The 24,960-nt window shown below is 41.4% G+C and overlaps 1 protein-coding gene and 1 pseudogene across 1 annotated transcript in view; one reads left to right on the top strand and one right to left on the bottom strand.

The window, feature by feature from the left end:
* The window catches only part of LOC124556420 (solute carrier family 22 member 7-like), a 167,568-nt gene that overhangs the window by 53,465 nt on the left and 89,143 nt on the right, over nucleotides 1-24,960 (bottom strand). Inside the window, exon 6 of the mRNA XM_047130378.1 lies at nucleotides 13,578-13,799. Coding sequence (XP_046986334.1) covers nucleotides 13,578-13,799 — 222 coding nt within the window. The remainder of the gene's footprint in view (nucleotides 1-13,577; nucleotides 13,800-24,960) is intronic.
* On the top strand, nucleotides 8,400-8,517 carry LOC124556914 (annotated as a pseudogene).

Raw genomic sequence — 24,960 nt, 5'->3', positions numbered from 1 at the left:
GCGTTTCTGGATGAGGTATCGAATATATTGCTTCCCCCTACTTATACTTCCCGAGGAGATCACGAATGTAAAATTAGAGAGATTAGAGCGCGCACGGAGGCTTTCAGACAGTCGTTCTTCCCGCGAACCATACGCGACTGGAACAGGAAAGGGAGGTAATGACAGTGGCACGTAAAGTGCCCTCCGCCACACACCGTTGGGTGGCTTGCGGAGTATCAATGTAGATGTAGATGTAGATGTAGAGAGTACAGGAGGAGGCGTGCTGAAGGCTAAGAGATGGTTGCAGAGAAAGCATCCATTTTGGAACCATCACTCTGCTTCCCTCTGCTGAGGTCTCATGTGATCATTATCCTACACTCTCATTATTGATCAGCAATCTCCAACTGTTAGAACTTTGCTAGGCTAGCAACATTGGCCAATTAATGAGTGTGAGCCATGGGAGTGGTCCCACAGCAGCCAGCAATACCTGACTGGAATGAAAGAGAATCTACTCATAAAATAAAGAAAAAAGAATAATAATAATAATAATAATAATAATAATAATAGTAGTAGTAGTAGTAGTAGTAGTAGTAGTAGTAATAACAAAAAACTATACACAATTCCCTCCAAATAGATAGCCACTTCCACAAAATGCTACATCAGTGCCACTGGGGTATCATATGTATCAAATGTACTGAGTGAGGTGGCCCAGTGATTAGCACACTGAACTTGTATTTGGGAGGAAGATGGCTCAAACCCACATTTGACCATCTAGATTTAGGTTTCCCATGATTTCCCTAAATTGCTCCCAGAAAGTTCCAAGATGGTTCCTTTGAAAGGGCACAGCTGATTCCTTCAACCTTCTTTGACACAATCCAAGCTTGTGCTCCATCTCTAATGACCTCATTGTCAACCAAACATTAACCCCTGTCTTCCTACCTTCCTTTTGTACTGCATTCATTGCCAGTGAGCATTGATTTTCAAAAGGCATAGATGAATAAACTGATATCATTCTTGTGCAACACAGCCAGCACATTATTGCCTTGAAGTAATGAGTGCTGTCAACAAGGGATCTCAGATTGATTCCATATTCCTAGATTTCCAGAAGGCTTTTGATATCGTTCCTCACAAGTGACTATTAACCAAATTGCGTGCATATGGAGTATTGTCTCAGTTGTATGACTGGATTCATGATTTCCTCTCAGAGAGGTCACAGTTTGTAGTGATAGACAGTAAATCATCGAGTAGAACAGAAGTGATATCTGGCATTCTGCACGATAGTTTCATGCCTTCTGCGGTTCCTGATTTACATAAATGATCTAGGTGATAATCTGAGCAGCCCCCTTAGATTGTTTGCAGATGATGCTGTAATTTACCATTTAGTAAAATCATTAGATGATCAATTCCAATTACAAAATGATCTAGAGAGAATTTCTGTGTGGTACGAAAAGCGGCAATTGGCACTAAACAAAGAAAAGTGTGAGGTCATCCACATGGGTACTAAAAGAAATCCGATGAATTTTGGGTATACGATAAATCGCACAAATCTAAGGGCTGTCAGTTTGAATAAATACCTAGGAATTACAATTACAAGCAACTTAAATTGGAAAGACCACATAGATAATATTGTGGGGAAGGCGAAACAAAGACTGCGCTTTGTTGGCAGAACACATAGAAGATGCGACAAACCCACTAAAGAGACAGCCTACATTACACTTGCCCATCCTCTGCTGGAATATTGGTGAGTGGTGTGGGATCCTTACCAGGTAGGATAGACAGAGGACATCAAAAAAGTGCAAAGAAGGGCAGCTCATTTTGTGTTAGGGATGAAAGTGTCACTCATAGGATATGTGAGTTGGGGTGGCAATCACTGAAACAAAGTCGAGATCTACACTCCTGGAAATTGAAATAAGAACACCATGAATTCATTGTCCCAGGAAGGGGAAACTTTGTTGACACATTCCTGGGGTCAGATACATCACATGATCACACTGACAGAACCACAGGCACATAGACACAGGCAACAGAGCATGCACAATGTCGGCACTAGTACAGTGTATATCCACCTTTCGCAGCAATGCAGGCTGCTATTCTCCCATGGAGACGATCGTAGAGATGCTGGATGTAGTCCTGTGGAACGGCTTGCCATGCCATTTCCACCTGGCGCCTCAGTTGGACCAGCGTTCGTGCTGGACGTGCAGACCGCGTGAGACGATGCTTCATCCAGTCCCAAACATGCTCAATGGGGGACAGATCCGGAGATCTTGCTGGCCAGGGTAGTTGACTTACACCTTCTAGAGCACGTTGGGTGGCACGGGATACATGCGGACGTGCATTGTCCTGTCGGAACAGCAAGTTGCCTTGCCGGTCTAGGAATGGTAGAACGATGGGTTCGATGACGGTTTGGATGTACCGTGCACTATTCAGTGTCCCCTCGATGATCACCAGTGGTGTACGGCCAGTGTAGGAGATCGCTCCCCACACCATGATGCCGGGTGTTGGCCCTGTGTGCCTCGGTCATATGCAGTCCTGATTGTGGCGCTCACCTGCACGGCGCCAAACACGCATACGACCATCATTGGCACCAAGGCAGAAGCGACTCTCATCGCTGAAGACGACACGTCTCCATTCGTCCCTCCATTCACGCCTGTCGCGACACCACTGCACGATGTTGGGGCGTGAGCGGAAGACGGCCTAACGGTGTGCGGGACCGAAGCCCAGCTTCATGGAGACGGTTGCGAATGGTCCTCGCCGATACCCCAGGAGCAACAGTGTCCCTAATTTGCTGGGAAGTGGCGGTGCGGTCCCCTACGGCACTGCGTAGGATCTTACGGTCTTGGCGTGCATCCGTGCGTCGCTGCGGTCCGGTCCCAGGTCGACGGGCACGTGCACCTTCCGCCGACCACTGGCGACAACATCGATGTACTGTGGAGACCTCACGCCCCACGTGTTGAGCAATTCGGCGGTACGTCCACCCGGCCTCCCGCATGCCCACTATACGCCCTCACTCAAAGTCCGTCAACTGCACATACGGTTCACGTCCACACTGTCGCGGCATGCTACCAGTGTTAAAGACTGCGATGGAGCTCCGTATGCCACGGCAAACTGGCTGACACTGACGGCGGCGGTGCACAAATGCTGTGCAGCTAGCGCCATTCGACGGCCAACACCGCGGTTCCTGGTGTGTCCGCTGTGCCGTGTGTGTGATCATTGCTTGTACAGCCCTCTCGCAGTGTCCGGAGCAAGTATGGTGGGTCTGACACACCGGTGTCAATATGTTCTTTTTTCCATTTCCAGGAGTGTATTTACAAAATTTCAGTCACCAACTTTCTCTTCCAAATGCAAAAATATTTTGTTTACACCCACCTACATGGGAGAAATGATCATCATAAGAAGATAAGACAAATTAGAACTCAAACAGAAAGATTTAGGTGTTCCTTTTTCCTATGTGCCATTCGAGGGTGGAATAGTAGAGAAGTAGTATATGAAAATGGTTCGATGAACCTTCTGGTAAGCACTTAAGAGTGAATTGCAGAGTAACGATGTAGATGTAGATAAAGACGTAGAAGTGATGTGGGCTAAACCACATTTATGCCAAAAATTCCAGTCAGCTCCCCTGCAGCAAGATTTTCCATGGCCATAGGGATCAGAATCCTTGCCACATTCACATACAGACTATGTTGGACCATTTTTGGAAGTTAGTGGCTAATTGTCATGGATGAGTTTTCTAAATTACCATATGTAATACAAACATCACCTGTAACTTCTCTGAAAACATTCCAAGCTTTGTAAAGGTTGTCATTGAAGGGTTGCCAAAATCAGTAGTTTCATACCAGGAGTTCAAACTATTATGTGATTGAAATGACACAGGACACTTCAAAACCACATCTTTTAACCTGAGAGCAAACTGCCTTGCTGAAAGATTTTTAAGGACATTCAGATTTCATATGACAAAGCTCACCATGGCAGTACAATAAGGATAACGGATTATTAACTTTTTTCCCAGTACAGAGCCACCCAACATAATACAAAATCACTAGAAGAAAAATTGCATGGCAGACTGCACTGGACTCTACTGCCCATACTCAAGTCATTCATGCACCCATAGACCATGCAGACACAACAATTAAGAAAAAAATTTTTCAAAGTCAGTGATCAGATACTCATTACCATACACAAAAATAGAAAGAAATCATGGGCACCAGAGGAAGTGATACAAGAGCTCAGACCCATAATATAGAGAGACCAAAATGATAATGATGTCACAACCTGAGACAGAAACCAAATGAGGCTGCAACACGCACATACATCAGAAGCGAGCACCACTAAGCTGTTTCCTTATACGGGCTTGCACAACTCTGGTGCAGCTAGCCATTTTGGGGCTCTTCAATGGCATCCATCATTGGACCGCAACATCACCACCAGCAGTAGTAAGTCCATAATGTCCATTTAGAATTAGTCATTGCAGCTTATCCCACAGATGAAGATATGGATGTTGATGTGGGAGATCAGCTTAACTGGCTGCTCCCTCATTCAGGTTTTGGGTATAGTTTCCTCAGATGTCATGGATGAATGCCAGGGGTAGTGACATGAGGGCACCTAGCATAATTCATGTGTCTGCAAGTATGAAGCTTCACACCCCCTCTCCACATCATTCAGGGGAGGGATGATGTGTCCACCAGAAGATATGTATGCAGCCACACATAGAGAGGGTGAGACATGACAAGACCAGCTTCTAGAGAGGCACAACATAGTATGGTCGGAAACCATAGAAGTCGCACATAACATGGACTGCATTGTAATTCCTGTTATGTCACACAAATAGTTCCCATGTGGAAAATCATCTGGAAATGCAAATGTAAGCGGACACATGGCTCCACTCAGGAAGAGTGTGTGAACATGGAAAAGTGTGTGAACAGTTAGTTCAACAGTATCAGTACTGTGCATCAAGATAGCACCACGACTTCTACAGTCACTGCCCAGAAGAGCCCAACTGGACATTCTGCTAGTTATATTCATTATCATTCACTGGATTAAGAACTAGACTCGTGTTCAAAGTTAGGGCACAAGATGTGAATTTTTAACAGTATTGCCAACCATCATCTTCATACTCAAGATACTAAATGTATAATGCAAGCAAGCCACCTCAATAACTGCAACTATTTCAGTGGTTCTCTCCCTGTCACATTTATGTTTTATGTCAATAATATTTGGTCAATGAAGCAGATATTTTTGTCTCTGATGAACACTCACCTCTGGGACAATGTACTATGTTCCATTACTTGAAAAGTTTTCAAGACACTTACATACTTGAGAAACCATTCCGTATGGTAGGACCTTCAGTAACAAGTTTGCAGTGTGGCATTGTGTCAAATACTTTTCAGAAAGCTAGGAATGTGGACTCTGCCCACTGCCTATCAGCTGCAGCTCACAGGATATTGTGTGAGAAAAGGGAAAGTTGGTTTTCACATGAACAGTGCTTGCTAAATCCATGTGATTTGTAGGTATAAGCTTTTCTCTCTCAAGGAAGTTAATTATATTTGAACTCAGAATATGCTCAAGAATTCCTCTGCAAGCCAACTTTAAGGATATTGGTGTGTAATTTTACATATCTGCTCTCTTACGCTTCTTATATACAGGACTCACCAGCACTTTTCCCCCATTACTTAGGAGTTTCTGCCAGATGAGACATTCACAATAGAAGCAAGCTAAGTATGTGGGGATTCCATCAGGACCTGTACATTTATTTGTTTTCAACTTTTTTAGTTACTTTTCACCACTTTGTATACCTATTTCTATGTTCTCCTTACCAGAGTTTGTGTCATGATCACATTATGGTATGTATGAACATATGTACATACACATGTATTGGCATGAACCGTTACCATGAAAATGAAAAAATATATGCATACATAATAGGCAGTGATAGTGTCTGGTGTAGAGGGGCATAGAAATGCATTGCCATAGACACCTTTCACAGAAAATAATGTGGGATCAGTAGCTTGGAAACAAGAAAATGGAAGAGAATAGCAAAAGGTAAATGGGGATCACAAAGAAAAAATTGTGGATTAGGGAAAGTCAGACCCAAGATATTAGAAAGGCAGCAGAAACTAATTGATGGCGGGGTTAAATAGAGGTTGGACTAAGAGGGTTCTGGGATGTAGAAAGTATATTTTCCACTGGAGTTGAGAGACAGTAGTGTTACACTGTGTCAGGAAGATCCAAACGGCATGTGTTGTAAAGAAGATGTAAAAGTTGACAAAGTCAATCTGAGCAGCATTCTTTGCAACTGGTAAGTCAAATTTGCCACTGAACATGAATTTGGCAATCTGTTCATAGGGATAGAAAGCTTGTCTATAATCATACCCTCATAGTTGTGTAGTAAAGTTTGAGTTTGACATTGTATAAGCCATTTCTGAACCAATTCATTTCTCATAAAGAGGCAAGTCCTGGAATTACAATTTATAGAGATCTTTTTGTTAAATATTTTACTTCAGTTTCAAATGGAGTGTTTTAATTGGCTAAAAGGAAGGATTGAGCTCTTTAAATGTGTACTTTCTTTAAACTGAAGCAGACAACCCAAGAAGAACTATTTGCAGGAGAATTTGGTTCATGTGGTGTGTCATTTTAAATAATGCTGCACTGAGTATCAATGACTAACACTGTAGTCACAGAGGATGATATTCAGTATGTAATGGAATGTGGACTAAATATATAGAGTGAGGTGATGAAAGTCATGGAATACATCCTAATATCATGTTGGACCTCCTTTTGCTTGTCATTGTGCAGCAACTTGATGTGGTATGGACTCAACAAGTCATTGGAAGTCCCCTGCAGAAATGCTGACCCATGCTGCCACAATAGCCATCCATGATTGTGAAAGTGTTGCTGGTGTAGGATTTTGTGCATGAAGTCACTGATCAAGTCTGTGCCATAAATATTTGATGAAATTCATGTCGGGTGGTAAGGGTGGCCAGATCATTCACTCAAATTGTCCAGAATGTTCTTCAAACAAAAATTCCATTATTTTTTGGGAACATGAAGTCCATGAATGACTGAAAATGATCTCCAAGTAGTCAAACATAACCATTTCCAATCAATGATTGGTTCAGTTGGACCAGAGGACCCAGTCCATTCCATGTAAACACAGCCCACACCATTATGGAGTGTACACCAGCTTGCACAGTGCCTTGTTAATAACTTGGGTTCATGTCTTCATGCACCACACTTGAACCACACCATCAGTTCTTACCAGATGAAATTGGAACTCATCTGACCAGGCCACAGTTTTCCATTCTAGAGTCCAACCAATAATGTCACAAGCCCAGGAGAGGCACTGTAGGCAATGTTGTGCTGTTAGCAAAGGCACTCGTGTTGATCATTTGCTGCCATAGCCCAGTAACACCAAATTTCACCACATTGTCCTAATGGATATGTTCATTGTACATCCTACATTGGTTTGTACATTTATTGCATGCAGTACTGCTTGTCTATTGGCACTGACAACCCTGCACAAACGCCACTGCTCTAGGTAAGTGAAACACATGAGCCACTGTGTTGTCAGTGGTGAGAGGTAATCACTGAAATTTTGTGTTCTTGGCACATTCTTGACACCGTGGATCTTACAATACTGAATTCTCTGATGATTTACAAAATGGAATGTCCCATTTGTCTAGCTCCAATTACCATTCTGTCTCTGAAGTCTGTTAATTCCCATTATGAAACCATAATCAAGTTGGATGCCTTTTCACATGAATCACCCAAGTACAAATGACAGGTCTGCCAATGCCCCACTGTTTTATATCTTGTGTATGTGATACTATCACCATCTGTATATGTGCGTATCACTATCCTATGACTTCTGTTATCTTAGTGTACATCATAAGCAACAGGCAAAGAAGATAACAAAAATAGTCACTTTTGTCAGTCACTCTAATGAAATAATGATTTTAAAGATTATCACACATGATAACAGAATAACTAGTGACTTTAGTCACTTTTCAACACTGTTTTAGTGCAAGTCACGTCTGCAAGTTGCCCTGTTTAATACCATTCTTTGCTTCATCCCAGCCTCTCGCCACCCTCGCTGCTCCCCACCACCCACCCTCCAACCCCCACATTGCAAGCAGTCAACAAGAATTATTAGTCTTATCCTGGATGCCTTGCCTCAAGTAATGCAGAATAACTGCCCTCCTCTAGCATGTGATATGTCCATAATATGCTGCTGATACAATTTATCCACAGTAACACTTCATAAGATCTCACAGTAAAGACAGTATCTCCCCTCCTGTGCCACTATGTCATAAGCAGACCTCATCCCCTCCACGCTTCCCTACCACTCTCTCTCTATTCATGAGTTGTAAAAATATTGTACTGATTAACATTGCTGTTATTTTAGCAGCAGCAGTGGTATTGAATGTGCCAATGGCCTTGCCTCAGTGGTAACACTGGTTCCCGTCAGATCACCAAAGTTAAGCACTGTCGGGATGGGATAGCACTTGGATGGTTGACCATCTGGTCTGCTGAACGCTGTTGGCAAGCGGGGTGCACTCAGCTCTTGTGAGGCAAACTGAGGAGCTACTTGATTGAGAAGTAGTGGTTCTAGTCTCAGAAACTGACATACTGGCAGGAGAGCAGTGTGCTGACCACATGCCCCTCCGTATCCGCATCTGGTGATGCCTGTGGGCTGAGGATGACATGGCAGCTGGTAGGTACTGCTGGGTCTGCCAGTGCCTGTAGATGGAATTTCCATTTCCAGTGGTATTGAACAGAGGGGAGTTATTTGTTCTGCCTTTGTGAAACTGCATTGGAACGCACAAGACATAATTTCATATTACCTTTTTATACTGCTCATTTCAGTTCCTGTGTCATCAAGACACTAATTTTTGTGCCACCAACAATATCAAAATATCAGGAAAACAGACTTTGCTACTGAAGTTGTTGACAGATTTGCACATTTCCATTCTGGTAGCCACTTTTTAAAAATTAATATCTGCCTATTTGTGGCTTTATGCTCTGCTTAGTGATTATGGGTCACTTGATGCAAAATTAGGGGTTTGCACCTAGTACACGGAAGCATTGATGTGGCATGTGAGGCATGCTCAAATGTCTCAGCATCTACACTGCAGGATACAAATCATATTCTGTTGCTTATGAATTATTTACAAATCATATTCTGTTGCTTATGAATTATTTAGGAATAAAGGAAATGACTCAGAAAAGGCAGAAGCTCTGTGTCATTGATAGGTATAAAAACAAAAGGTAAGGAGCTTGGCCAGCTTTCAGAATACACTTCCTTTTTCTAGCTGTAGCAAAAACATGCACACAAATACACATACATTCACTCACATGCATACAACTGTCTCCGTCCATTGTGCTCAGTTGACTGCCAGCTCTTTTACCAGTAAAGAGCTGGCAGTCAGCTGAGCACAGAAACAGGAGTGTGCATGTGAGTAAGTGTGTGTGTGTGTGTGTGTGTGTGTGTGTGTGTGTGTGTGTGTGTGTGTGTGTGTGTGTGTGTGTGTGTGCGCATGTTTTATGTTTTTGCTATAGCTACAAAAAGGAAGTGTACTCTGAAAGCTAGCCAAGCCCTTACCTTTTGTTTGTGTGCCTGTTAATAATGCAGCATTTCTGCCTTTTGGTGAGTCATCTCCTTTATTCCTAAATAATTAATAATTTTCAACCAGAACTTTCTGTACATTAATATTCCATAGATTGTAGTGAGGGGAATATTAGATATTTGTAAACAAGTCATTGATCTTCACTCTGTTTAGGTGCAGTACAATATAATATTATAGAATCATTAAATGTAGGAAGATAATTGCACAAATATGAATTATATTTATAAAATGAAACATTATTTTTAATAGTCCCTAGGAAAATACCCTGCAATATAGTAAAATGAGCAGATGAGCAGGTCTGCAACTAGTTTCTTAACTACATTCTGCGACCAATAGTACATTTAATTTTTCCCAGCAGGGGACAGAATACATAAGTAGCTATGTGTATGAGGTGCGACAATAAAGTAATGAGACTGATTTTCTTTGCAAGATGTGGCAACTCTGTAGGCTTGTGTAGGCACAATATCTTTGACCTTCATCTACAAGCTGCTTCTAGTCCAAGTGGCACATCGATGCAACAGCTCAGTCGTGAGTTGTGCTGTAATAAGTTAATATGTGTTTGTCTCTCTCGTCATGGAAATGAAACCGCATAATATTGGGCAATGGTATGCCATTTCTTTTTGCGTTAAATTGGGTGAAAGCACCTCGACAACTTACAGTAAGCTTCAGAAGGCTTTTGGAGAGGAGTTTACGTCAATAGCTGAAGTTTTTTGTTGGCATAAAATGTTTAGTGAAGGCAGAACGAATGTTGAAGATGAAGACGGCAGTGGACGACAATCAACCTCACGAATGGGTGTCAACTTGGTCAGGATGTGTGAACTCGTACAATCTGATCAAAGATTATCTGTGAAAATGATTGAAGAGGAGCTGAACTTCGTAAAAGAGTTCTGTGTGTCCGTGCAAATATTGCTGATAATTGAATTCTGCATCACTATAATGCACCATCCCATACTGCTCTGTCAGTACAGCAATTTTTAACCTCAAAACAAATGTCAATACTACCACAGCCACTTTCTTCACTAGGTATCACTCTGTGTGACTTTTTTCTATTTCAAAGAGTCAAAATGGGTGTCAAGGGATACCATTTTCAAACAACACAAGATGTCCAAAAAGCTGTGATGAATGTCTTGGAGGATATTACAGAAGATGAGTTCCAGAAATGTTACCATCAATGGCAGAAGGGAACTACTTTGAAGGAGACAACACTAAACTTGACTAAAACACTAAACAATTTTTTTTCACATCAGTCTCATTACTTTATTGTCGCACCTCGTATAGCTACTTCCTTACTAATATTAAACCAATGTTACTGTTTGTCTCTGGTCCTGTGCTGTAATGAAGGTATAAATTATTTCTTAGGAAAACAGTATTACTGCAACCTATCTGACCCTTTCAACTCAACTGCGTGCAATCCTCATTCTACACAAACATTCAACAATTTGAGTAGCTTTATATACTAACAGTCTGTCCCTCCCAGCAAAATTTTATGCAGTCCTTACTTTATAGACCTTAAAAATGTTGGTGCAGACTTCATAAACAAAGATAGTAGAACAAGATGAATGAGTTTACATGCTAGTAGACAGAAAAAAGTTATTGACATCATTGTGTTGGTTCAGTATCAGAAAGAGCTAACAGCTGACCAAAGTGTGTGGACCATCACAGTTGGAACTAAGACACCATTATTTACAGAACAATAAATTCAGTTAAAACATACTGATAGGATCTCTAAGACAGCACACCCAGGCTGACCACTAATAACTTGTTCAGGTCCATAAGCAAGAGTCTGTAGCTTGTGGTCAAGTTACATATACTATTCAGTACACTGTCTACGATTCATTACTGGAGCACAAGCCGCTCTGTATGTCAACTTTCCATTAAAGGACATTATAGTCCATCCCCTCCTCCAGGTGCCTATACTTCTCTTTTGAACCATCATATATATATATTAGCTTGCCACTGTATTGCAGATATAGCAGGTCCTGAAGATGATAAGCAAATGCCTTGCAGAAATATTTTGTGATTACTGTGACAGCAGCTAATGCTTTGACCAAGAACTAATTAAGCTGAGTAAGATTAGTTTTTGAAAGATTTGGGGTTAAAATGTTTCCTGACAACTGTATAAAATAAATTTTTCAAAGATACACAGTCGAACTATTGCTTACCAAGTTTTCACATTACGTATTCACTGTTGTTTTTCTTGATTACTACATAGTGCAGCTGCTAGCCTTAATGTAAATTCTTGCGTATTAGCAAACATTGCTACCTTGGTTATTAATGTAAATAAAGAAAAGAAATGCCCCATCATCAACTGCCAATACTGCTCAGGAATTCTTTTCTTGATATATTCTCACTTTTAATTCAATATTACACATGCATTTGACTGTGTTTAGCTCCAAGCTCAACAGATATCATAACAAGTGTTTATAGAAGTCTTATAAATAAATATATTTAACATACCTGTTCCAAATAAGAAGTTGTGTATTTTTAAACAACACTTTATTCACAAAGATGATCTCCAAGCCCAGAGCACCCAGAAGTACATGGGTTGAGAAGGTATGTGATGTTATTCCAGAAATTACAAACTTGAGTCAGATTGGCAGAACGAGCCCACATCAGTGTGACATTGCACTGCCTCTGGCCCAAATGCATCCATTTATTCAGTTTAGAATGGTATCATAAGGCCATTGTACCCTCTCCTGAAGTAAACTGGTCCACAACTGTTGTTGCCACGATAACCTGGGTACTAGCGCTGGGGCGGAGTTGATGTCCACCCTTGTCCCAACCACGTTTTGTTGGGGTCACATCTGCGGAACTCATTGGCTGTAGGTGTATCTCAACAATAATCTGGTTCATCCCATTTGTGGGCAAACATTTTCTGCTGAAAAATTGCTCCACGATACTGTCACAGTAGAGGTAACACACGAGGTTTCAGGATGTCTGAAACATACTGTTGTACCATCAGAGATCCCTTAGTCACTACCAGAATTGATATGAAGTCATACCTGATGGCTCTCCAAGCCACAATGACAGGAGTAACACCACTCTACCACCCCAAAACACTACAAGAATGGGAATCATCCCCAAGTTGCCACAGTGCTTGTCGATGATGGCCAGGGTAGTGCAGAACTGTGATTCATCATCGAACAGAACGCAATGCCATTCATCAACAGTCCATGTTCCCTAATCATGGCACCACTTCTAACACATCCAACTGTATAGTGGTGGTAATGGTAGCCTACACCTAATTTCCAACTCTGGATGCTGATAGTCTCTGGTCAATGGTGTGTGATTACACACAATATTGCAGAGAGTCCACTACTTGTTCTCAGATGGACGGTGTAGATATGAAGGGATTACCGTATGCTTGGTGCAATTTACAGTTACCCTCCTTTATAGTGGTCAAACATGGTTGACAAGAAACTTAACAATGAGTATGTCTGCCTTCTGCTTCCCATGCAGTCTAACATCAAGCCACTGTCATATAAAAATGCCCCAAAAATCTGGATGTTGAATTATTCAACCAGATGGCCAAGTGGAGCCACAGAATGATACAACTTTAAACCCTGTCAGGTGCTTATAATTCTTTTTCACATGTGTATGTGGCATCGCTGTGTCCTTCACGATCCCCTTTCAACTTATGACACTGCCCATGCCTCTTATATTCCATAACAGGCCTGGTGATAACACTAAACATGGCCAACGCTAATGAACTCTAGTGGCCATAATTGCCATCACAGAGAACTGCAGCTCTAATCTTTTACATACCCATCAATGGTATATATGTGTATAAAGTTACGCTGACATCTGACAAAACTGTCTGGGTGTTTCAGTTTTTTTCATGTTGGGAGGAGAGGGAGAGGGAGGTAGGGAAGGGGGGAGAGAGGGGGAGAGAGATAGAAAGAGAGAGAGAGAGAGAGAGAGAGAGAGAGATTGTATATTTAAAAGGGAGAATATTATAAACAAGAGTACTTCACATACCTGTCCCAAATGAGAAGAAGTGTATTTTTAAACAACACTCTGTTCACAAATAAGGTCTTCAAACCCATTTTTTCTGTTCTTTGGTCAGACAAGCATTTTAGCTTGGTGTGGGTATCATTTGGCAATGCTGTGCCATTGGCTGAAGCCACTTTCTGAAGCACTTTAAGAGCATCCTCTGGATATCCTTTGGCAACAAGCCAACGTGGAGACTCTGGTAGGTACCTGTACAATGAAAATATCTGTTTTTTAATACATTTTGGAGGTTTTAGTGTATAGTAATGTATGTATCCTAAGACAAGCCTAGAACTCCATAAGGGTCACTGGGTCAATTAATAAAATGAACAAAGCATTTTTAGGGACAAATAAAACTTTGCAGTTTTCTGACAATATTGTAATTCTGTCAGATATGGAAAAGGACTTGGAAGGTCACTTTAACAAAATGGGTAATGTTCTTAAATAGAAGCTATAAGATTAATATCAACAAAAGCAAAACAAGGAGAATGCAATGTAGTTAAATGAAATCATGTTGTACTGAAGGATTTACATTACAAAAAATGATGCTAAAAGTGACAGATGAGTTTAGCTATTTGAGCAGTTAAATAATTGATCATGGCCAAAGTAAAGAGGATGTGAAATGCACATTGGCTTTACCACAACAATCATTTCTGAAAAGAACATTTAATATAAATTTAAGTGTTATGTAGTGTTTTCTTGAGATATTTGCCATTTATCTAAAAAAAAAAGGTACAACTTAACTAAAAGAAGCAACTAGTTGCTAGGAAACATTTGGATGCATCTGGGAATTGTGAATTTGGTGAAGGAGAAACTGTAGATAGTCAAATTGCAGAGGGAGGCAAGTTCCACTACCATCAGCAAGTTAAAAATTGCAGTAGTTATGCAATGATGAATAGGCTTGCACAGGATAGACGAGTGTGGAGAGCTGTAATAAACCAGGCTTTAGACTGAGGACCTCAACAAGAAGAAATATTGAGAATGGAGCCTGAAACATAGTGAGATGGATTTACCACATATTATACCATTCTACTCCCTTAGATAATGAAGCTGATAACTTTACATGAACACTGGTGATCCATCACGCAGGTATATAGTGCATCAGTCATATAGTAGATTGAATTTTAATATTTTTATAAATAACTGTCACACAATTAAATAAAGTTATTTCTTGAATTAAAAGAGGGACACCACTATTAAATGTGATCCTTATACTATAACAAGAAAAACGTAATTCCTGAATTCATAAATTATCCTCATGTCTGTCTTTATATACCCCCTCTTGACATTGAGCAGTCAGTTGGAGGGCAGCATTCACTGTGATAACATGTGTCAGTAACACGAACATCTACATACTGATATGAGCTATCAGAAATTTATAGTGTTCAGTGACTGTGTAAAGAAAGCCAACTGTTCAGTATCTCTTCATTTAAAACTTCTGAGTTGAAAGGCCATGGTCATTGTATAAAACTGCTTCCTGATGGTTCATCTGTAACTGCAGGAGACATCTTCCATGCTAAAACAGCTACTACCACTATGGGTTGAGGGGCTCTCTCATTTATAGAGCACATACAGGACACCACCATACATCAATACATCATATGATGCCGACTTTGTGACTATCTCTGGAGTGCATCATCATTCTTGATGAAAAATAATCCAGTGTCCTTCTGTTGGCACAAAGTCAACACCCATATTTTATCTAACTTCAAACCTTCTTCTTCTTCTTCTTCTTCTTCTTCTCTGTTAAAATTATTATGGTGTTTATGGATCTCTATTGCTTCTCTATACATGCATGTATTGTAATAAAATGTCCTTGCTAAAATACTCATCTCAGTTAATTTGATTTCATCTTGAAAAACATGTTCTGCTACAATCAGTTTTTCAGCATGTCCCAGACAACACTTTCTTTTGTGTTCAGCTATGCGGGTGTTGACACTTCTTTTTTGTGGTTCCAGTATACAATTGTCCTCAACTGCACAGAATTTCATATACCCCAGGTGTTGCTACAGGGAACTGTCCATCTCTTGCTATTCTTAAACGTTCATTGATTTTCTTGGGGGTCTAAAAATTATTTCGATCCTATACTTGGCCAAAAATTTTCATGATGCATTCCATAATTTTATTAATGAACAGGAGAAAAACTCTTCCAGATGGCACCCATTGTTGCTCAGTACTTCCAACTTCTTCTCTTGCTTGATGTAGTGCCTGATCAGTCTGCTTACCAGCGTATCCATTTTTTCTGAAAGCCAACTGTAAGTGATTGTAATTCACCCTGCAAATAAACTGGCTACCACATTTTGTTGACTCTGTTCACCAAAGTTTAAATGACACCTGTTTTTTTTTTTTTTTTTTTTTTTTTTTTTAAATAGGGTGATGGTGTGATTCCTTATGGAGGTATCAATCAGTGTGTGTATCCTTTCTGTTTACATTATGGCCCAGAGCTCCATCCACCCATTTGATTATGGAAACGTCTAGAAAATTAACTTGATCTTTGCTCTCTTTCTCCATCACAAACTGTACCTTTGGGTTAATACCATTGAGATACACCACGACAACCAGCACCTCTGCACCATGAGTCCATACTACAAATGTGTCATTCACCTAGCAGTACCACTTAGCTTGTCTTTTACTGGCTGTTTGCAGTGTCTGCTGTTTGAAGGACTCCATAAATACACACATCAAAAAAAAGTTTTGCATCACCTTGGTTCTGAGAGTCCTGGAACCTGTACATAAAATTGGAATAAAGATCAACACAAACATCATTTCCACCCTTTGTATTGGTCATGAAAACCACACATTGCATGTTGTACCACCATGCAGTGAGACCTTCAGAGGTGGTGGTCCAGATTGCTGTAAACACCAGTACCTCTGATACCCAGTAGCATATCCTCTTGCATTGATTCATGCCTGTATTCACCATAGCATACTATCCACAAGTTCATCAAGGCACTGTTGGTCCAGATTGTCCCATTCCTCAACAGTGATTAGGCGTAGATCCCTCAGAGTGGTTGGTGGGTCATGTCATCCATAAACAGCTCTTTTCAATCTATCCGATGCATGCTCAATAGGGTTCATATCTGGAGTACATGCCTGCCACTCTAGTTGAGTGATGACATTATCCTAAGGGAAGTCATTCACAAGATGATGCATGATGGGGGTGCAAACTGTCTTCCATGAAGGTGAATCCCTCACCAATATGCTGCTGATATGGTTGCACTATTGGTCGGAGGATGGAATTCACATATCATACAGACCAGCAGTGTATGTGGGCCCCACATAATGCCAACCCAAAACAGGAGGGAACTTCCATCTTGCTGCACTCACTGGACAGTGTGTCTAAGGCTTCCAGTCTGGCGAGGTTGCCTCCAAACACGTCTCCAACGATTGTCTGGTTGAAGGCATATGTGACACTCATTGGTGAAGAGAATGTGATGCCAATCCTGAGCGGTCCATTTGGCATGTTGTTGGGCCCATCTGTACTGTGTTGCACGGTGTCATGGTTGCAAAGTTGGACTAAACCCACCCAAAGATGTAAACAACCATGCATGAGCAGCTCTTATTAGACTGAGGGAGTCCGACAGCTGATCAGTTCCAGTCGTTCCCTTGTTGAGAGCCATTCCTGGTACAAAGTAACAATTTGGATGCAATCAAACCATGGTATTGACCATCTAGGCATGGTTGAACTACAGACAACACAAGCCGTATACCTCCTTCCTGGTGGAACGACTGGAACTGATCAGCTGTCGGACTCCCTCAGTCTAATAAGAGCTGCTCATGCATGGTTGTTTACATCTTTGGGTGGGTTTAGTGACATCGTTGACAAGCCAAAAGGACTGTCTCTGTGATACAATATCGACAGTCAACGTCTATCTTCAGGAGTTCTGGGAACTGGGTAATGCAAAACTTTTTTTTGATGTGTGTAAATCAGCAACAGCTGGACTAAGAGAGCTGCCCATAGCCACCCTATCAATTTGTTCATAAAATTAATTGTGGTACTGGAAATAAGTTGTGGTATGGCTGTGGCTAAATAAAGCAGCTACGTCAGTTGGAAAAATATCTGAATGAAATAGCTTTGTTTACAGGAACGATAGTGAAGAGGGACACTATATCAAAGCTGACAAGCATATCACATTGGCTTACATAATTTTCCTCAGTGTTTCAAGAAAACGTACAGAGTTTTTATTGTAACTGTCTGCTCTACCTGCACAGAGGCAAGATATTGGACGATCTCATGGGTTGGAGACCCTATGGCACTGACAATTTGTCTCAAAGAAAACTTTGGTGAGTCATACGCTCTTCATCAAAAGTGTGCCATTACTTTTGTCAGCTGTACGTACAACAATGCACTTACCTGCATTGATCTCTGCCTTTTTTGTGATTGAGACAAATTACTGATAGGTGGCTTCAGTTTCCATAATATTCTGGCCTTTTCTGTCCTAATTCATCAACAGATTGTGATGATAACAGATGGATTCCTGTTTCCACATTGGCTATAATGTCCTCTGTGGGAAACTTTAGTGGCAAAATTACCTCCTTTCAATAGAACGGAATTTTATTCTTTGGTTAATTCTCTCTCAGACAAGTTAAAAACTGTTTGAGAATTTTCAGTGACTGATGTTTCACATCTGCCTTTCTGTAAGCCATCAGACTTCCCCTTCTGCCTATTACACATACACAGATACTCTGCAAGCCACTGTATGTTGCATGGTGGAGGGTACACTTTAGCACTACCAGTCATTTCCTTTCCTGTTCCACTCACAAGTAGAGTGAGGGAAAAATGACTGTCTATATGCCTCCATATGTGCCCTAATTTCTCATATCTTATCTTTATGGTCATTAAGTGCAATGTATGTCGGTGGCAGTAGAATAGCTTGGCAGTCAGCTTCAGATGCCAGTTCTCTAAATTTTCTCAACAGTGTTTCTCGAAAAGAATGTCACCTGCCCTCCAAGGATTCCCCATTTGAGTTCCCAAAACATCTCAACAACACTTATGCATTGTTTAAACCTACTGATAAATCTAGCAGCCCACCTCTGAATTGCTTCAATGTTTTCCTTCAATCTCACCTGGTACAGATGCTAAACACTTGAGCAGTACTCAAGAATAGGATGCACCAGCATCCTATACATGGTCTCCTTCACAGGTGAACCACTCTTTCCTAAAATTCTCTCAAAAAACCAAAATTTACTATTCACCTTCCCCACCACAGTCCTCACATTGCCTCTAAGCATTACAGGTTTGTTCTTCCTACTCACCTGCATTAACTTACATTTTTCCACATTTAGCACTAGCTGCCATTCATCACACAAACTGAAATTTTGTCTAAGTCGCCTTGTATCTTTCTGCAGTCACTCAACTTTGACACCTTACTGTACACTGCAGATCATCAGAAAACAACCATAGAGTGCTGCCCACCCTGTCCAGCAAATCATTTATGTATATGGAGAAAAATAACAGTCTTACCACACTTCCCTGGGACACTGCTGATGATACCCTTGCCTCCGATGAACACTCACCATCAAGGACAACATAATGGGTTCTGCTACTTGAGATGTCTTTGAGCCACTCACATACACTCCTGGAAATTGAAATAAGAACACCGTGAATTCATTGTCCCAGGAAGGGGAAACTTTATTGACACATTCCTGGGGTCAGATACATCACATGATCACACTGACAGAACCACAGGCACATAGACACAGGCAACAGAGCATGCACAATGTCGGCACTAGTACAGTGTATATCCACCTTTCGCAGCAATGCAGGCTGCTATTCTCCCATGGAGACGATCGTAGAGATGCTGGATGTAGTCCTGTGGAACGGCTTGCCATGCCATTTCCACCTGGCGCCTCAGTTCGACCAGCGTTTGTGCTGGACGTGCAGACCGCGTGAGACGACGCTTCATCCAGTCCTAAACATGCTCAATGGGGGACAGATCCGGAGATCTTGCTGGCCAGGGTAGTTGACGTACACCTTCTAGAGCACGTTGGGTGGCACGGGATACATGCGGACGTGCATTGTCCTGTTGGAACAGCAAGTTCCCTTGCCGGTCTAGGAATGGTAGAACGATGGGTTCGATGACGGTTTGGATGTACCGTGCACTATTCAGTGTCCCCTCGACGATCACCAGTGGTGTACGGCCAGTGTAGGAGATCGCTCCCCACAGCATGATGCCGGGTGTTGGCCCTGTGTGCCTCGGTCGTATGCAGTCCTGATTGTGGCGCTCACCTGCACGGCGCCAAACACGCATACGACCATCATTGGCACCAAGGCAGAAGCGACTCTCATCGCTGAAGACGACACGTCTCCATTCGTCCCTCCATTCACGCCTGTCGCGACACCACTGGAGGCGGGCTGCACGATGTTGGGGCGTGAGCGGAAGACGGCCTAACGGTGTGCGGGACCGTAGCCCAGCTTCATGGAGGCGGTTGCGAATGGTCCTCGCCGATACCCCAGGAGCAACAGTGTCCCTAATTTGCTGGGAAGTGGCGGTGCGGTCCCCTACGGCACTGCGTAGGATCCTACAGTCTTGGCGTGCATCCGTGCGTCGCTGCGGTCCGGTCCCAGGTCGACGGGCACGTGCACCTTCCGCCGACCACTGGCGACAACATCAATGTACTGTGGAGACCTCATGCCCCACGTGTTGAGCAATTTGGCGGTACGTCCACCCGGCCTCCCGCATGCCCACTATACACCCTCACTCAAAGTCCGTCAACTGCACATACGGTTCACGTCCACGCTGTCGCGGCATGCTACCAGTGTTAAAGACTGCGATGGAGCTCCGTATGCCACGGCAAACTGGCTGACACTGACGGCGGCGGTGCACAAATGCTGCGCAGCTAGCGCCATTTGACGGCCAACACCGCGGTTCCTGGTGTGTCCGCTGTGCCGTGCGTGTGATCATTGCTTGTACAGCCCTCTCGCAGTGTCCGGAGCAAGTATGGTGGGTCTGACACACCGGTGTCAATGTGTTCTTTTTTCCATTTCCAGGAGTGTATCTGTGAACTTGTTCCATATGCTTGTACCTTCATTACAAGCCTCCAATGGGGCATTGTGACTTGGTTGGTTTGGGGAAGGAGACCAGACAGCGTGGTCATCGGTCTCATCGGATTAGGGAAGGATTGGGAAGGAAGTCGGCCGTGCCCTTTCAGAGGAACCATCCCGGCATTTGCCTGGAGTGATTTAGGGAAATCACGGAAAACCTAAATCAGGACGGCCGGACGCGGGATTGAACCGTCGTCCTCCCGAATGCGAGTCCAGTGTCTAACCACTGCACCACCCCGCTCGGTGGGGCATTGTGACAAATGCTTTCCGGAAATCTAGTAATATGGAATCTGCCTGTTGCCCTTCATCCATAGTTTGCAGTATATCATGTGAAAAAAGGGCAAGCTGGGCTTTGCATGAGTGATGCCTTCTAAAACCTTGCTGATTTGTGGACATAAGTTTCTCAGTCTCAAGAAAGTTTATTTTATTCAAACTGAGAATATGTTCAAGGATTCTGCAGCAAACAGAAGTTAGGGATGTTGGACTGTAATTTTGCGGGAACATTCTTTTTCATTTCGATAGACTGGAGTAACCTGCACCTCTTTCCAGTTGCTTGGGACTTTGTGCTGGGTGAGAGATTCATGGTAAATGCAAGCTAGGTAAGGGGCCAATGCTATAGAGTACTCTTTGTAAAATCAAACTGGGATTCCATCCAGATATGGTGATTTATTTTCTGTCAAATCTTTCAGCTGTTTCTCTATGCCAGGGATGCTTATTACTATGTCATCCATACAGAAGTCTGTCCAATGGTCAAATGACAGTATGTTTGTATGATTCTTGTGTGTGAATGATTTCTTGTATCTGAAATTTAAAACTTCTGCAACGAGTTCCGTAGTCCTGAGCATTACCCTATCCACCTTATTCTAGTCACAACACCGCAATGCATTACTGATGTATAAATTGAGGTATAACAACTTACTGCTAGTTGGCACCATTTCTCACCATGTTTGGTGGATCCATTCCCATAGCATTGCTGGTTCCATGTGGTTGTAAACATAGTTAGCTTTTGCCAAGTGCAACATTCTCATCACCTTCAGAAATTTTGGAACTGTTGCAATACCCCAGCAGTGTAATACCAGGATAATGAGCATACACAGTTGTTGAGCTTTGTTATTGCACAGTCTCACCAGTTTCTGAACCTAAACTGACGTATCTTTCCTGTAGAGACATTTAATCCTACAATGTAGGCTTTTACAGCTGGTGTCTTTGTCAGTTAAAACTTCTGGGCTGAGGGGGCATGGTTGATGGTATAAAACTGCTTCCTGACATTTCATCTCCAGCTGTGGGGGACTTTTTCTGAGATACAATAGCTAGTGCCACTAAGGCTTGAGGGGTTCTCACATTTATAGAGTGCAGAGGGGACACCATAATACATCACGTGATGCCAACTGTGTGACTATGTCTGGATGGTATCATCATTCTTGATTAAAAGTAATTGATTGCCCTTCTGTTGACATCAAGTCAACATCCATATTTTATCTAACTTCAAACCTTCTTGACCATATTATAAATAGGATAGAACGCTGCTCACCATATAGCAGAGATGTTGTGTCACAGATAGGCACAACCAAAAGACTGTTAAACTAGTACATCTTGAAGAACACGTTCTGCTAAAGCCAATTTTTTGGTATGTGCCAGGTGTGAGTTCCTTTTGTGCTCAGCTATGCAGATGCTGTCACTTCTTTTTGTGGTTTTAATATACACTTGTCCTCAACTGCATGGAACTTCTTACACCCCAGCTGTTCCTAAGCAGTGTTGTGGATCTTTTACCATTCTTAAGTATTCATTACTCTTCTTGGTGGGCATAAAGATCAGTTCAACCTTATACTTGGCCAAGATTTTGCCAGCACAATCCATAATTTTATTAATGAATGCGAGAAAAGGTTTTCTAGATGGCAGCCATTAACGCTCAGCTCATCTGACCTCTTCTCCTTGTTGATGGAGTGCTTGATCAATCTCCTTACTAACATATCCATTTTCCTTTTCTTGTCTGAGCAGCATAGGGCTACAGTCAAGAGAAATATCTTCAGAAAAAGCATCCTAGCATATAAATTTATATACGACATTAATAAATTTCTCTTTTTCAAAAATACTTTTCTTGCCACTGACAGTGTGCATTTTATATTCTCTCTGCTCTGGCCACATCAGTTATTTTGCTGCCCAAATAACTAAATTCATTGAGTACTTTTAGTGTCTCATTTGCTATTCTAACTACCTTAGAATCATCTGATTGAATTCTATAGCATTGTATTATCCTTGTGTTATTTTTGTTCATGTTCATCTCATAATCTCTTTGCAAGACATAATCCAAGCTGTTCAGCAACTCTTCCAAGTTCTTTGCCATGTCTCACAGAATTACAGTGTCATTAGCAAACTTCGCTGTTTCTTCTCTCTGAACTTTAATTGCTTTCCATATTTCTCCCAGTTTTGATTTATAGCTTGCTCAGTGTGCAGATTGAATATCATTGAGGATATGCTACAATTCTGTCTCACTTCCTTCGCAACCATTTCTTCCCTTTCACATCATTCTACCCTTATAGCTTCACTCTGATTTCTGAACAAGTTGTAAGTAACTATTTGCTCCTTTCATTTTATACCTGCTGCCTTCAAAATTTCAAAGAGTTTAGTCTATTGATGAAGGGTCAGTACTGCATCATGTGTTCTTGCATTTCTCTGCACCACAAACTTACCTTTCCTGACCTCAGCTTCTACCAGTTACTCCATTATTGTGCAAGTAATTTATGTCAATACAGTCATGACTTGGGATACTGATGTATCAGCAGTATCCACACCTGTCAGCATGTGCCTTCTTTGAAACTGGAATTAATACATTCTTCTTGAAGCCTGAAGATATTTCCTCTGCCTTGCATATCTTGCACACCTTGGAATAATTTTGTCAAGCTTGGTTCTTCCAAGCATCTCAAAAATTTTGAAGAAACCCCATATACTCCAGGGATCCTTGTTTCAACTTAGGTCTTTCAGTGCACTGCCAGCTTTGTTCTTACAGTATCATATCTCTCATCTCATCTTCAGCCTACTTCCTCTTCCCTTTCCATAATATTGTTCTCAGGTTTGCTTCCTTTGAACAGGTCCTCCATATAATTCTTCCTCCTTTTAGCTTTCCTATCTTTACAAGTACCAGCTTGCCATCTGAGGACTTGATATTCATATAGGTTCTTCTCTATTCCCCAGAAGTCTCTCTGATCTTTTCATAGGTAGCATCTACCTTTCCAGTAGTCATGCATGCTTCTACAGCCCTCCATTTGTCATCTAGCTATTCTTGTTGAGTCATTTTGCATTTTCCATGAGACTCATTTTTTAGACGTATGCATTTCCTTTGATATGTTTCTATCATGAGTAGTAAAGGACATGATTTCTAGTTATTAACATATTTTTCAACATCCTTCTTCTGTAAGTCTTAACATCTCTCATGAAACATATGGGGTTATGTTTTATTATGTTATGTTATGTTATGTAATTGTCTACAAAGAGTATTTCAAAGGTTTCACCATAGTTTTATCAACATACTTTAAGTTTGCACTGAGTTTTGTATCTTCAAAAGCTTTCCTGTTCTCATTCTTTCTTCTAATAATTTATTTTTGTTTCTTTATTAGCTTTCATTTACTTTATATCAACAACATACTGATATCTGGAGTACTTTTGGAGGGTTATAACACTTTTCTCTATCCAGAACACCATTTAAAGATATATTAAAATTCTGTATCATGTTCACTTTTTCTTTGAAGATATAAGCAATTATCTCATCATTGCTCAAGTTCCTCAATCAATTTTTTTAAACTTTGAATGAACATTTTAGTCTATTACTTAATGTTATCAGGCAGTTTCTTTTTCTCATAATTTTATGATACATTTCTGAATATTTTAGCCATACACTTTCTAAATTTTTTAAATGGATAAAATCTTAATGCCTAAGTTCTCTCTGTTCATAATTTTGCAGTGCTGCATAACACTTATAAATCCACAAAGGATTTTCATTCTAAGTTGTCATCACTATGGTTTGCTCAGCAGACTTCTGGATCATTTTAGCCACTTCATCCTACCTTGCACACATGTGCAGATGTGAGATACCTTCACCAACACATAATTACACAACACTTGTTCAGTAGCCTATTTCATCATTCTCAACACTGTCCACAATAAAAATTTACCTGTTAACATATATAGGATAATTCAAAAGTAACTGCACACACTTCATGGATGTACTGTATGAATCAAAACAAGAGTAAAATGTGAAATACAGATTTTTCTGAAAATGCTTTATTTCCAATTTATGACACATAATATCATTTGTGGTAGGAATTACAT

Source organism: Schistocerca americana, chromosome X (assembly GCF_021461395.2).
Source record: "Schistocerca americana isolate TAMUIC-IGC-003095 chromosome X, iqSchAmer2.1, whole genome shotgun sequence".
Lineage (NCBI taxonomy): Eukaryota > Metazoa > Arthropoda > Insecta > Orthoptera > Acrididae > Schistocerca > Schistocerca americana.
Note: the sequence above shows the minus strand (reverse complement) of the source record. Positions and strands in the feature narration are given on the sequence as shown.